This window comes from Erythrolamprus reginae, chromosome 1 (assembly GCF_031021105.1).
Source record: "Erythrolamprus reginae isolate rEryReg1 chromosome 1, rEryReg1.hap1, whole genome shotgun sequence".
In the NCBI taxonomy this organism is placed as follows: Eukaryota; Metazoa; Chordata; class Lepidosauria; order Squamata; family Dipsadidae; genus Erythrolamprus; species Erythrolamprus reginae.
Genome location: NC_091950.1, coordinates 298,878,746 through 298,893,519, shown reverse-complemented (window position 1 = coordinate 298,893,519; position 14,774 = coordinate 298,878,746). Strand labels below are relative to the sequence as shown.

The 14,774-nt window shown below is 44.9% G+C and overlaps 1 protein-coding gene across 1 annotated transcript in view; it reads right to left on the bottom strand.

Annotated features, from left to right (window-relative positions):
• The window catches only part of FIG4 (FIG4 phosphoinositide 5-phosphatase), a 100,330-nt gene that overhangs the window by 72,576 nt on the left and 12,980 nt on the right, over window positions 1–14,774 (bottom strand). Inside the window, exon 3 of the mRNA XM_070733336.1 lies at window positions 14,166–14,289. Coding sequence (XP_070589437.1) covers window positions 14,166–14,289 — 124 coding nt within the window. The remainder of the gene's footprint in view (window positions 1–14,165; window positions 14,290–14,774) is intronic.

The following is a 14,774-nucleotide window of genomic DNA, read 5'->3' as shown; positions in this document are numbered from 1 at the left end:
GCGGGGCCCCGCTAGGACAGAGGAAATGGCCGCCAGATGACGCCGGAGGGTGCTGGTGGAAAGTCCTTGATGGAAACCTTGCATAAGGAAGGAAATGATCCTGTGTATGGGGATGCACAGGGGAGAGAGGCCTTCCTGTAGACACCACTGGTGAAACTTGGACCACGTATGGTCGTAGATTCGATTGGTCGAACCCCTTCTGGCCTTTAAAATGACCTCCACTGTATCGGGGTCGTGGCCACGCAGTTCTAAGTCTCTCCTGATAACAGCCAGGCGGTGAGGTGGAACCACTCCGGGTCTGGATGGAATGAGGCCCCCTGCCGCAGCATATCCCCCGAAACGGGGAGTCGCCAAGGGTCCTGGACGGACAACTGTTGGAGATCCGCGAACCAGGGCCGGCGGGGCCAATGAGGGGCGATTAGGATTACTCGGGCCCTCTCGGTGAGGACCTTGTGAATCACGTCCGGGAGAATTGGAATTGGAGGGAATGCGTAAAGTAGGCCTGGAGGCCATGGGCTCCGGAGGGCATTGATTGCTTCCGCTCCCGGGGATGGAAATCTGGAAAAAAAGCGAGGGAGTTGGGCGTTCGCATTGGTCGCGAAGAGATCCAGAACTGGTAGGCCGAATCTGAGGCTGATTTGATGGAACAGGTCTTGATGGAGATTCCACTCTCCTGGGTCTATCGTTGCTCGAGATAGCCAATCCGCCTGGACGTTGAGGCTCCCCGAGATGTGGTCGGCTAGGAGCGACCGAAGATGTTTTTCCGCCCAAAGGCCTAACTTGAGGGCCTCCCTCATGAGGGCCTTGGATCTCGTGCCCCCCTGTCTGCAGATATGGCTTTTTGTGGCAATGTTGTCGGTGAGAATGAGAACGTGCCGGTTGGGAATGCGAGGAGAGAAATGCTTCAGAGCCAGGGATACGGCTCTTAACTCTAGCCAATTGATTGGCTTGGAAGCTTCCTCCGGGGACCACGTGCCCTGGGCTATCATCCCCTGGGCGTGGGCGCCCCATCCCGATAGACTGGCATCTGTGGTGATGACAAATTGATCCGGGCACCTGAACGGGGATCCTTTGTCCATGGCCGGAGACTTCCACCACTTGAAGGATCTGCGAACAATTGGTGGGATGACAATGCGACGACTTGAGTTGCTGTGCCCCGATCTCTGAAAGGGTAATAGGAGCCACTGTAGTTCCCTAGCATGAAGGCGAGCCCAGGGAATGATGCCTATGCATGACACCATCTTCCCCAAAAGGGAAGACAGGGTTACTATGGAAACTGAAGGTTGAGATAAAATGCATGAAATTAACTCCCCTATACTGATTTTTCTCTCAGGAGAGAGAAAGACCTGGGAGGATTCTGAATTAATAACGGATCCCAGGTGTAAAATGGATGTGGAAGGTTGGAGATGACTTTTGTCAAAGTTGATGGAAAATCCATGGTCCTGTAGAACTGACATGGTGACAGAAAGGTCTGTTTTCACTTTCTCTAGGGAGTTCCCATGAATCAAAATATCATCAAGGTAACATAAAATGTGGATGGGAGACGCCCGGATATAGGCCGCCAGGGACCCCAAGAGCTTTGTAAAGACCCGAGGGGCCGAGGAAAGGCCAAATGGCATCGCCCTATACTGGAAATGCCTGCCCTGAAAAGAGGAACGTAAAAATTTTCTGTGGCATTTGGCTATAGGAATATGGAGGTAGGCCTCAGTGAGGTCTAAAGAGACCATGAAATCTCCCGGGTGGATGGCGGCCAAAATGGATGATAAGGAGTGCATCTTAAACTTCCTATATTTGATGAATAGGTTCAGCTTCTTTAAATCCAAAATAGCTCTCCAACCTCCGGAGGATTTTGGAACCATAAATAGGATGGAATAAAAACCTAGGCCCTTCTGACCGGGGGGAACCGGTTGAATGGCTCTGATGGACAATAAGTGGGAAATGGCCTCCTCCATACGGTTACAATCTGAGGAGGACCTGGGAGAAGGGCAGGAAATAAAACGTTTAGGGGGGGGAGAAGTAAATTCTAAAAGAAGGCCTGTTTGAACAGTGTCAATGACCCAGGGGTCCTTGGAGGTGAGACGCCAATTAGAGGCGAAAAAGGCTAGGCGGCCACCTATGGGAATCGAGGAAAAACTACCATCTAGGTTTTTTTGAAGCCCTGTTAGAGGACGCTCCCCTTTGGAAGCGAAAACCTCTGCCCCTGGAGTTCCTACCTTGGGAACGAAAGCGGGGGGAATACTGACCTGGAGATCTCTGATAGGAAGCCGCTTGATCTTGTTGACGCCCTGGGCGACGAAAGGACTGCGTTTTGGTGGCCTTTTTGGTGGTTGGACCCAATACTTTCTTCTTGTCCGTGGTTTCCGTGAGGAGTGGATCCAGAAGATCCCCGAAAAGAAGGTCGCGCTTTAAGGGTCCCAGAGATAACTGCCACTTCTGACGTACTCCTGCTTGCCAAGGGCGAAGCCATAGGAGTCTTCTTGCCGTTGTAGAAGCTGCAATAGACTTAGCAGAAAATCTAGTAGATTGTAAAGTGGCATCAGCCACATACTGAGCGGCTGCAAATACCTTGTTGAAGTCTTGTTGACCTCTCAAGTCATCGGGAGGAATATGCTGTTGAAGTTGGCGAAGCCACAGAAGCATGGCTCTGGAGAAAAAGGAAGCCGCTGCAGAACTTTTAATGGCCCAGGAATCTGCGGTGAATCCTCTTTTGAGCATCTGTTCAATCCGCTTGTCCTCTGGGCGGAGGACTTCCTCTGCTTCGCCTGGCACAGCAGCCGCCGAGTGAAGGATCTTGACAGGTTCATCCGGTTTAGGGAAGGATAGGAGCTCCTCATAGGAAGAGGAGAGTTTGTACAACTTTTTGTCCTTGGTTGTGGGATTAAGCCCAGAGGCTGGGAAATCCCACTGCTTAAGTAAGGCATCTTTAAACAATTTAGGCATAGGAATTACCTCGTTATCCTCCTGTTCCTCTGTGAAGTAAGGTAAATTCTCCTCCGGGGGATCAGTGGATGTGGAGGCCTGTTTCTCCTGGGCCGCCAATCCCGTAGAAATTCTAGCTTTGAGGAGGAGAGATTTGAACAATTGAGAGGGAAAAATAGTAATTGGAGAAGGAACCTTTATTTGGGATTCCTCATCATCTGAGAGGCCTTGAAAGGGATCCTCATCCTCCTCCATATCCTCATATTCGTCCTGAGAGGAATCTGATTCATCCTGAATAGGAGCTCTAACCGTTGGGGAAGAACCCAAGGGGCGGGAGGGACGAGGAGGTGGAGGAGGTAAGGGAAGCGCATTGATGGTAGAGAGTTTAGCATCAATGGCCTTGGATAACACAGAAAAAATAGATTGGAATTCAGGAGGTAAATTAGAAATATCAGCAGGAATGGCAGAAGAATCCCTGAAGGCCTGGGAGGATCCTGGCTGGGGGGAATCTTCAATAATATCTGGTTCCTCTGGACCTACTCCCCATAGGTTAGGTTGGGGTCTGTCTAGGTTTGGCTCATCCAGAGATAACACAGTGACCCCAGAAGAAGGCAGATTAGAAGCCTCTGGGGGGTCATGACTACTGAGTACTTGGGCCTGTACTTTCAAACGCTTTGCTGATTTGTCATGGATTTTTTGTAGGGCTAGGTCCCTTCTCTTCTCAGCCCTGGTGACTTTGGTCGAGGGGCGGGCCCCTGAAGAAGAGGAGGTCGAGGCCTGGGGGATACTGGTAATCTCATCGCCTGTAGGCCTGGCCTCTCTGGGACCTTGAGTGGTGCCTCTCTTGGGAAAAGTAGCCATAGTCTGACAATTAACAGAAGACAAGGCTGAGCCAAATAACTGAATAATTAGGGAGAAGAATTTCAAAGACTTCCCAAGAGGAATGGATCCTGCTCCTAGGCCTCGGAGCTGCTGAGACTTGAGGGCAATCTGGGCAAACCCAGAGTTCGTGTCCCCAAATACAGCGTGGCCAGCCTCCCTAAACTTTAATTAAAGTAACCAAGGCACTCTGGTTGGAGGCTTAGCCGGTGGAGAATTAAGCCTGAGCGTCCCAAAGCCCACTCCGGGATCCAAGCGGTGGACTGAGGCCTACGCGGCTGGCAGAAGGCCAACACGAGAGGCCTAAATTAAAAAAAGGGCGCGAAGGCCTTCGCGCCGAAAAATCGCTCCGTAATAGAATTCTTAAAGGGGAAGCGATCGACTAAGTCCAGGAGACTAGAAACAAGCGTCTCACTCCGCAGGAGGTATTTCTTAAGCCCTTTAACAATAATACTATAATAAATCAATGAAGCAATACTTGCACCAAGACCTCCAGGCCAAAGGATTAAAGGAATCCACAAGCGGCAGCGGGGATCGTAAACGGCAAAACAGCCGGGGGAAAACGAAACCGCAACTTCTCCCAAAGGAAAAAAGCCGAGCCACAAACGGCTGGCGCTATTAGTGCAAGTAAACAAATAAGGATAAACAATTCTTACTACTTTTGAAGGAAAGATCGAAGGGAAGGTGTTAGAATGTTGAACGAGCTATCACAATACAACCGCAGGATATGCGAACTGAGCGAATTCTGGGGAAGGGGCGGATCCAGCAAGCTTTTTTTAACACTAGGCTCAGTTCCACCGGATTGGACATGAGCAACCCATGTGACTGCTGGACCCGCTCCTTCAGTACGGAGAATTTTAAAAATTTAAAATGACAGCATCTACGGACTGGTATCGACTGAACTGATTCCATGACATTATTGTGACGTCACCAGTGGGTTGCTACTGGTTCAGGCAAACTGGTCTGAACTGGGAGGAACCCACCTCTGGAGTACTTCCACACACTGTGAACTGTTTTCTCCTAGTTGCAGGACAGTAGATTTCAAATGTGAGGATTCTATTATTAAAGCTACTCTATTATTAAAGCTAGAAATATTGTAAAATGTTATGCAAAATGCAAAAAAAAATATAATAATGAAGTACAGTTGGCCTATGAGATGGTAGGCAAGCACACTCCGTGGCTGGATGCTGACCTGGCTCAATCTGAAGATGATTTAAAAGAGATTCTACCATTTTCAGGTTCTGGAAGTTCAAGTCTGTACATCTAAAAGTGCCTAAGATTGAGAAACAGTGATCTAAAGAATAATTTGAAAGAGACTTTGAAATTTCTGTTAAAAGAAAACACCTAAAAAAGGGAAAAATTTCAAAGGATAAGAAAAACACTCCAGGTTGGTACCAGAGATTATCTGAGGAAGATGCTGTAATAAAAAAAACAAAGATCTGACTAGTTGATATTATCCTATCAGTTCATTCTTCCAATGTCTTGACCATGTCAGTAGATCCCAATAATTCCACAAAATACTTGTTCCATTAACTGTTTATATGGAGGAATGATTGGCTGTGATTGTCCAAAATTGAGCAGTTCTACCTTGTTTGGATGAATCTCACATCAAACTCCAAGGGAAATATTACTGTACTTTGTGTGAAGTAGAAATTAGGCACAATGTGAAATAAGTTGAACATACTTGCATAGTACAATATTTTTAATAGTTATACATCCCAGCTGTGTACTGGCATTTCTGCTAACAAATGGAGCTTTGTAAAAAATGCCTATGGCCTTTTATGTGAAGATGACAGCATTTGTCATAAAAAATGTAATCACCTTGGGAAACATTCAACATCATAATTTCTCTAGCAGAATGGGGGGTTTTCCCCTCTCCTCCATTTCACAGTGTACCCTCTAAAGTTCTTTAGAGATTTGGGAAGGAATATAAAGCAATAGAGGTCAAAATGAAGATAAGGGCTTATTGTTTGAACAGAACTGAATAATTATTGGTGCAGTCTTTTGAGCTGCATGTGGAATCGCATAAGTCGCTTTGAAGCTAGTATTCCCATTTGCACAACATTCTTTAGAAGAGCATGCCAATGTTGCAACGAAATCAGAATATGAATTTTCTATCAGACAATTCTCAGATTAATAATATATCAAATAGCTGACTGTTGTATCATTACAGTGATCCCCCGAGTTTCGCGATCTCGATCTTTGCGAAACGCTACATCGCGATTTTTCCACCCGATGACGTCACTCCCTTCCTTTCTCATCTTTCTTTCTCTCTCTCTTTCTCTATCTTGCTTCTTCCTCTCTCACACTCTCTTCCTCCCTCTCTCATCTCTTTCTTTCCTTCTCTCTCTTTCTCTATCTCTCCCCCTCTTGCTCTCGAGCGGCGGGCGGCACCCAGGGAAGGTTCCTTCGGCCGCCCACCAGCTGATCTGCTCGGCAGCGCAGTAGCAGCGAGGAGCCGAAGATGGGGTTTCCTCTTTGCGTGGGCAACGGGGAAGCCCCATCTTCGGCTCCTCGCTGCTACTGTGCTGCCGAGCAGATCAGCTGGTGGGCGGCCAAAGGAACCTTCCCTGGGTCTTCAACTCCCAGAGCGGCAGACAAGTGGCAGCCGGACAAGCGGAGAAGCGGCCGGACAAGCGGAAAAGCAGCAGACAAGCGGCGGGCGGAAAAGCGGCGGACGGACAAGCGGCGGACAAGCTGAAAAGCGGCGGACAAGCGGGCAGGCAGGCGGCTCCTCAGCTGCTGGGTCTTCCCAGGTGCGGAAGTAAAAACACCATCTGCGCATGCACGGCCATGGAAAAAGGGGCGCGCATGCGCAGATGGTGTTTTTACTTCCGCACCACTGCATCGCGAAAAATCGATTATCGCGAGGGGTCTTGGAACGGAACCCTCACGATAATCGGGGGATCACTGTATAGGAATTTATATTCTAAGGCTTTTATTTTCTAAAAGCTAGTTTTCCTAATGTGGTTTTTTTAAAGTATTTTACAATATTAAATTTTATATATGATGATGAAATTGGACTGATAACTGATATCATCTTATGATTAACTTCTCACAATAAGCAACTTCTGGAAAGCATTGAAGACCTGGCTTTTTCGGCAGGCTTGGAGCCATTGATCTCGCAATTTTACAAGGTCCGGCCTTGAATGATATGTATGTATGTGATTTTTAACTGTTTTTTCTTAATCTTTTATGATGTTTTAAAATGTATTTATATCCTGTTGTAAACTGCCCAGAGTCCTTCAGGAGTTGGGCGGCATAGAAATATAACAAATCGTATTTTTGGAGTATAAGACGCACCTTTTCCCCCCTAAAAGAGGATGGAAATATTGGTGCGTCTTATACACTGAATACAGCCATTTTTTTGCTGTCCCAAAGCCCTACCTCTGCATCCCATTTTTGAACAGAGGGTTTGAAAAGCCTGCAGGGTCATTTTTTGTCCTGTTTTTTCCTAAATATTGAGGCATTTTTGCCTCCCCCAGTCCCCAGGAGCTCGCTGCAGGCTCCCCAGACCCCTTGCCCATCCCGTTTTTGTGTAAAAAGGACAAAAAACCAACCCATTTTTCACAAAAACAGGGCCATTTTTGCCATCTCCCAGCAGCCAGGAGTTCCCTTGCAGGATTCCCAAACCCTTTGCCCAGCCCATTTTTTTGCAAAAATGGGCTGGGCAAAGGGTTTGGGAATAACAGCCTGTTTTTTCAAAAAAAATGGGCTGTTTTTGCCTTCTAATTACCCCACCTAGCATGATTGGAAGAGGAATTCTGGGAGTTGAAGTCCACTAGTCTTAAAGATGTCAAGTTTGAATACCACTGGGTTAGGGATTGGGGTTGCAAGGGTCTTCAAACGTGGCAAGTTTAGGACTTGTGGACCTCAACTTCTATTCCTGAGCTAGCAAGACAGGAGGAGGAATTCTGGGAGTTGAAGTCCACCGGTCTTAAAGATGTCAAGTTTGAAGACACCTGGGTAGGGTTGGGCAACAGGCAGCAAGGCGGAAATATTGTTGTCTTAACCCCGTGATGACACGCGGAGCCAATATCTGCTGGCACACGAGCTGTTACCCTAGGGTGCCGACCAGCTGATTTTTAGCTCATGTGGAAGCCTCTGCAGCCTGGGGAGGGCAAAAACGGATCTATCAGGCTCACCAGAATTTGGAAACTGGGCTGTTTCTGGCCTCTGGAGGACCTCTGGAAGTGGGGGGAGAGGCTGTTTTCACCCTCTCCAGGCTCCAAAGAAGGCTCAACGGAAGTCAGAAAATGAGGCAGTGGGGGAGCTGTACACATGCACAGAGGCATGGGTGGTATGGGGGCCATTGAATTATGGCTGTGAGCACATGCGTGCGCACTTTCAGAACCCAAAGGAAAAAAGATTAGCCATCACTGATTTAACCATTCTTCAGTTATGCCTGACTCTCAGTGACTTATAGGCAAGTTCTCCATGTTAGTGTCAACTTCAAGCACAGTTTCTTTCAGTCATGACAGACATTAGGGCAGGGGTCGACAAAGTTGTTCAGAATCTAGGAGCCAGCCAAAAAATTTAGGAGCCAGAATTTTTTTTAAGCAAACTTGGTTTTTTGCCGAGTCTCCACCTGACATCTCTCTTCCTCCCTTTCGCTCTATTTCTCTCTCCCTCCCTCTTTCTCTCTCTTCCTTCCTTTCTCTCTCCATCCCTCTTTCTTTCTCTCTTCCTTCCTTCCTCTCTTTCTGTCTCCTCCTTCCTCTCTCATCTCTTTCCTTCCTCTCCCTCCCTTTCTCTCTTTCCTTTCTCTCCCTTTCTGTCTATCCTTTCTATCTCTCACCCCTTCTCCCTCTTTCATTCCCTTTCTCTCCCTCCCTTTCTCTCTCATTCCTTTCTCTCCCTCTTTCCTTCCTATCTCTCTTTCTTTTTCTCCCTCCTTCATATCTTCTTTCTCTCCCCCTTCCTCCCTCTTTCCTTTCTCCCCCTCCCTTTCTCTTCCTTTTTCTCTATCCTTTCTACTTCTTACTCTTTCTTTCTCTCCCTCCTTCATTCAATTTTCTCTCCCTCCCTTTCTCTCCCTTTCTCTCTCTTTCCTTTCTCTCCCTCCCTTTCTCTTCCTTTTTCTCTATCCTTTCTACTTCTTACTCTTTCTTTCTCTCCCTCCTTCATTCAATTTTCTCTCCCTCCCTTTCTCTCCCTTTCTCTCTCTTTCCTTTCTCCCCCTCCCTTTCTCTTCCTTTTTCTCTATCCTTTCTGCTTCTTACTCTTTCTTTCTCTCCCTCCTTCATTCAATTTTCTCTCCCTCCCTTACTCTCTCTTTCCTTTCTCTCCCTCCCTTGTTCTCCCCTGGGGCTGCCTGTGCCTGCCCTGCACCACCCAACACGGACGGACAGCCCCTGGTCGTCGGTTCGTCGCCCCCCACCCCCCCACGGAGGGAGATCAGGCTGGCGAGGGCGGTAGAACTACGTCACCAGCCACTGGAGGGAGATCGGGCTGGCGGGGGCGGCGAATCCACCTCCCCAGCCGCGCGGAGGGAAATCCGGTAGGCGGGCGGGTGGCCGCGGCTCCCTGCGCGCCCCTGGAAAAGCGTACAGGGAACGGTGCCCGGGGCCGCTTTAGCCGCCCCCCGCTCCCCCCACCATCTCCCCGCGACTGCCTGTGCCGCTGCAGCCGCGGCCCCCCCCCCCCCGCTCCCACCGCCAGTGCCCTCCCGCCGGGCCCCAAAGGACACTTGCCGATGACGACAGGGAACCTTCAGCTGGGCGGGCGCTGCCGTGCCGGTGCCTCCGACCTCCCGGTTCCTGCTCGATGCCGCGGTTTCTGGCGCTCTCCTGCTGGGCCCCAAAGACGGAAGGCGGGAAAAAGGCGCGAAGAATGGAGCTCTCCTTCCTGCCTGCCTTCTTTGGGACCCAGCAGGAGAGCGCCAGAAACCGCGGCATCGGGCAGGAGCAGAGAGGTCAGAGGCACCGCAGCGCCCTGCCCAGGCGGCACACCGGTTGGGAAACGCTGACATACAGTACAGCAGGCAACATTTTCTAGGCGCCAGACAACATTTTCTAGGCGCCACTGGCGACCAGGCGCCTGGGTTTGTCGAACCTTGCATTAGGGGTTCAGCACTGTGCCTATTCCCGCTCTAAGACATGGTGAATTGCACAAAGAAAAACAAGATATACAATTCGGTACAGACTGATCTTTCAATACATATTATCCCTGCCTAGATAATGATGCATCAAGTGGAATACAGTTCATTGGCCTTCTATTACAGTTTATCAGATGCACAATTATTTGTTTCATAGTCCCAGTTGAACAATAAACATTTCCTGAGCGTCTTATGGGATTCTTGAGCAACAATGTGTAATTGCATAACAGCTGCTTATTCAGTTGCCACTAAAATTTTAATAGTAAACCTCCATTCTTGTTGACAGCAGTTTTTGTGACAATTCACAAATCAGTAGTTTGATTTGATCAAACTTGTAACATTTACATTTGTAAATGGAACATAAGCTTCCTAACAGATAGGAAGCAGCACGTGAAGTTGAGCAAAATCACACCAGATACCTGTACAATTAGCACAGAAGCACCCATGGGCTGTGTGCTCTATCCACTTCCCTTCTCTCAATACATCAGTGATGATGAACTTTTTTTGCTCAGGTGCCTAAAGAGCGTGCACGCATTTGCACTCATAATTCAATGCCTGGGGAGGGCGAAAACAGCTTTCCCCGCCCCCTGAAGCCCTCTGGAGTCTGGAAGCGGCCTGTTTTTCAACTTCTGGGAGGCCCAGTAGGCTCGTGTTTCACCCTTCTCAGGCTCTAACGGCTTCTCTGAAGCCAGGGGAGGATAAAAACTCCCTCCCCCATTCCTTCCCACCACCAGAGGTTCTCTGGAAGCCAAAAATGCCTTCACAGAGCCTCTGCAAGCCATAATCGCTGGCACACATAGCTGAGCTAGGGCAGCGGCTTGCTGCCAGCAGATATGGCTCCATGTGCCACCTGTGGCACCTATGCCGCAGGTTCACCATTATTGCTATACACCAATGACTGCATCTCAAAAGATCCCTCTATTAAAGTAATGAAGTTTGCAGATGATACAACAGTAATTGGTCTCATTTGAGAAAATGATGAATCTGCATACAGATAAGAGATTAAACAACTAGCCTTGTGGTGCCATCAGAACAATCTTGAACTAAATATACTCAAAACCGTAGAAATGGTGGTAGATTTTAGGAGAAACTCTCCTATACTAAAATCTTTTACAATATTAGACGACACAATATCAATAGTACAGACCTTCAAGTTTCTATGTTCTATCATACCTCAAGACTTAAAATGGGCAACAAAATGGACATCAAAAATGTCATTAAAAAAAAAGCACCAAAAATTGTTCTTTCTGCGCCAACTCAGAAAACTCAAACTGCCCAAGGAGCTGCTAATACAGTTCTACAGAGACTGCCATCTGCACTTCTATAACTATGTGATTTGGCTCTGCAACAAAACAAGACTTCAATGGATCATTAGAACTTCAGAAAAAACAATTGATACCAACCTGCCTTCCATTGAGCTCCTGTATACTGCACGAGTCAAAAAGAGGGCTGTGAAAATATCTACAGACCTCTTACATCCTGGACATAAATTGTTTCAACTTCTACCCTAAAAATGGGGCACTGCACACCAGAACAACTAGACACAAAGTTTTTTCCAAAATGCCTCACTTTGATAAACCACTAATTCCCATAACAATGTCAAAGTACTTTACTAAGACTGTATTATTATTATTCTTTTCATCCTTCCTAGTACCTATCTCTTTCCACTTACAACTATAATCATATTGCTAGTATCTTTACAATTTATATTGTTTTGTTTCCTAGTAAGATTTGATTGCTTATTAGTAACCTATGACTATCACTAAGTGTTGTATCTTATGATTCTTGATGAGCATTTTTTTTTATGTACACCGAGAGCATATGCACCAAAGACAAATTCCTTGTGTGCCCAATCACACTTGGCCAATAAAGAATTCTACTCTGTTCTATTCTCTTCTATTCTCTTCTGTTCTATTCTATTTTCTATCAGTAGTTCAATAATAAGTAAGGGATAATCATGGCTTTTACCCTTCCATTTTAAACTGTTAAAGAAAGTGCCATTAATTTATAATAGCAATTACAGTGCATTCGGAAAGTCTACGGAGTCTACGGAGAGGAGCGGCATACAAATCTAATAAATAAATAAATAATAAATTCAGACCCCCCCTGAACTTTTGTCAATTTTGTTATTCTGTAGCCTGATTCTAGAATTGTTGAAATTCATTTTTTTCCTCATTTATCTACATTCAATATCCTTTAACAACAAAGTGCAAACAGAATTTTAGAAATGTCTATACATTACAAAACAACCCCAAAACCCTGAAATATTTCACAGACATAAGTATTCAGACCCTTTGCAACAACACTGTGAAATTTAGCTCTAGTGCTTCCCATTTCTCTTGATCATTGCTGGCATGTTTCTGCACCTTGGAGATCTGGGGAAAAGTACAATAAAATTTCTGCTGCACTGAAGGTTCCTAAGAACATAGTGCCTCCATAATTCTCAAATGGAAGATGTTTGGCACAATCAAGATTCTTCCAAGAGCTGGTCATCCAGTCAAACTGAGCAACCAGGGGAGAACAGCCTTAGTAAGAGACATGACTAGGAACCCAATTATCACTCTGACTGAGCTTTAGAGATGCTGTGTGGAGATGGGACAGAAGGACAACCATCATCACTGCAGCCTTCCACGGATCTGGGCTTTATGGCAAAGTGGCTTTATGGCAAAGTGGCAAAGTGCAAAACAATTGAAAGCCCACTTGGAGTTTGCAAAACAAAAACAAAAACACCTGAAGGACTTTTAGATTGTGAGAAACAAATGTTAAGTGGGCTTTCATATGTTTTGCACTGAAGAGGGGCATTCTATCTGATCACTCTGTCATAAAGTCCAGATCGATAGAGGGCTGCAATGATGGTTGTTCTTCTGAAACTCTATCCCATCTCTACACAGGATACCTGAAGCTAAGTCAGAGTGACCATTGGGTTCTTGGTCACCTCTCTTACTAAAGTTCAACAACTGTAGAATCAAGCTGCAGCTTAACAAAATTGAGAAAAGTGAAGGGGTCCAAATACTTTCTGAATACACTGTATTTTCAGGTCTCTACTCCTGACAGTGAAAAGAGGATATAAATTGACATGAACATATGAAAAAGGCATTTTTAGTTGTTCTTGACAATTAGTTCTACGTTGCAGTTCTTGAAGAAAGTAAGACAGTTAACTTTATCAAAAACAAATCATCGGTTCCAAGAAATTAGTCATTGTATAAGAACATATACGTAACATTTTTCACCATCCAACTTCTGACAACCAGTATTGGATTGAGCAATAAAGTCTTTCATAAGCACATGTCTATTCTGAAAAGAGGCTATGAATTGAAATAAACTACTGTGATTCGTGTTTCAAATGTTTAGTATCCATACTGGTTCTGAGCTTATCATCTTAATTCTTGTCTTTGGGGAAAATATTTCCTTGAATGTTGTTTGCCTCCTTTTTTTTTTAGCATTGAGACTTTTAATTATGAAGTGCTGAGCATAGGCTTTAAAAAAAACACAATCCTGGTTTTTTTTTAAAAAAAATAGACTATAAAAGTTATCTTTTTTACACTGTTTCTCATAAATAAATGGAACAGCCTAAGCTCTCTAATCAAAGTTGTAGCTTTTACTTCCATTATAAATGAAGGCTTATGTTTAGCCTAGTTTTCTTTGTAAATGAAAAGGATATTAGAAGTATTTTTATTAAAATGTGAAATATTTTTATTGTGTTATAGATGTATTAAGTGATAATTCATTACTACTTAATGAATTCACCAGGGTCCAAGAAGAAAAGTAAGTCTGTTGTGCACACCTGCGTTTTGATCACACAGTGTTGAGTATCACCAGTAGCCTTTAGTTACAATAAAGTCTGCTCTATTTTACTGAGAGTATAAATATTTTGCATCTGCTTTGATGGTATTCTCTCTATAAACTCTTTTTAAAAAAATCTACATGTTTTCTACCATTGATATAGAGATCACGTACTTTTTATGCTGAAAACCAAACTAACAATGTATTTATGTATTTATTTAAACAAGCACACAAACATATCACTTATTTTATATGTTATGGATTACCTATTTTCAAGGCAAAAATTAAGAGAGATTTCTAAGGTCATATCAAAGATGCCACTAATCCACAAAAACATGAATCCACATAACTTCCAAATGATTATCCTATCCTTATTTGCAGAGTTCTTGTTTTGCTTCATATATGTGTTTTGTGCTTATGTTCAAAATAATAACTGCAGTGCCTTGGCTGTTATTAAAACAAAACTAATAAAAATAAAGTAACTTACCTACTATCCCAAAAGCAGAGACAGCACGTAATAATCCAGATGAGCCTTTTTGTCCAATTTTTGTCCTATTGCCCAGATCTAAACGGCCTAGTAGCTCTCTCACTTCTTGCTGGGTATATACATGCTTGAAAATGAAAATGTATAGTCATTTAAATATTTCCAAATGTATTAAAAACTTCATTTATAACTTCTACAAAGCAGTTCCAGTCACTTTCCTAGGGCAGAAGTACTGTACCTATTTCGCATGAGCTCAACAATAGCATAACCTTTGTTTGATATGATTCACTAATAAATGTGTAACAATACTGAGAATCTTTCTAATAGAGGTCTGAGAATCTTTCTAGTAGAGGTAGACACCAGGTGGCACTGATAAGGATTGGTAAAAAAAGTAAAATGCAAGGGACAAAGCTTGGTGATTTATCTGAAAGGCTGATTTGCCAGAAAAGAGATAAAGGGATGCAGAGGCCAAATAACATCCTGAGAAGTAGGCTAGTGCAAATGACAGGGCATTTGGAAAAAACAATCTTCTATGGTTCATTATTTTGCTCATAGTGACTACTTTATGAATGAGCAAAGTATTTCATCACATGTCAGACATTTTGTCACTCA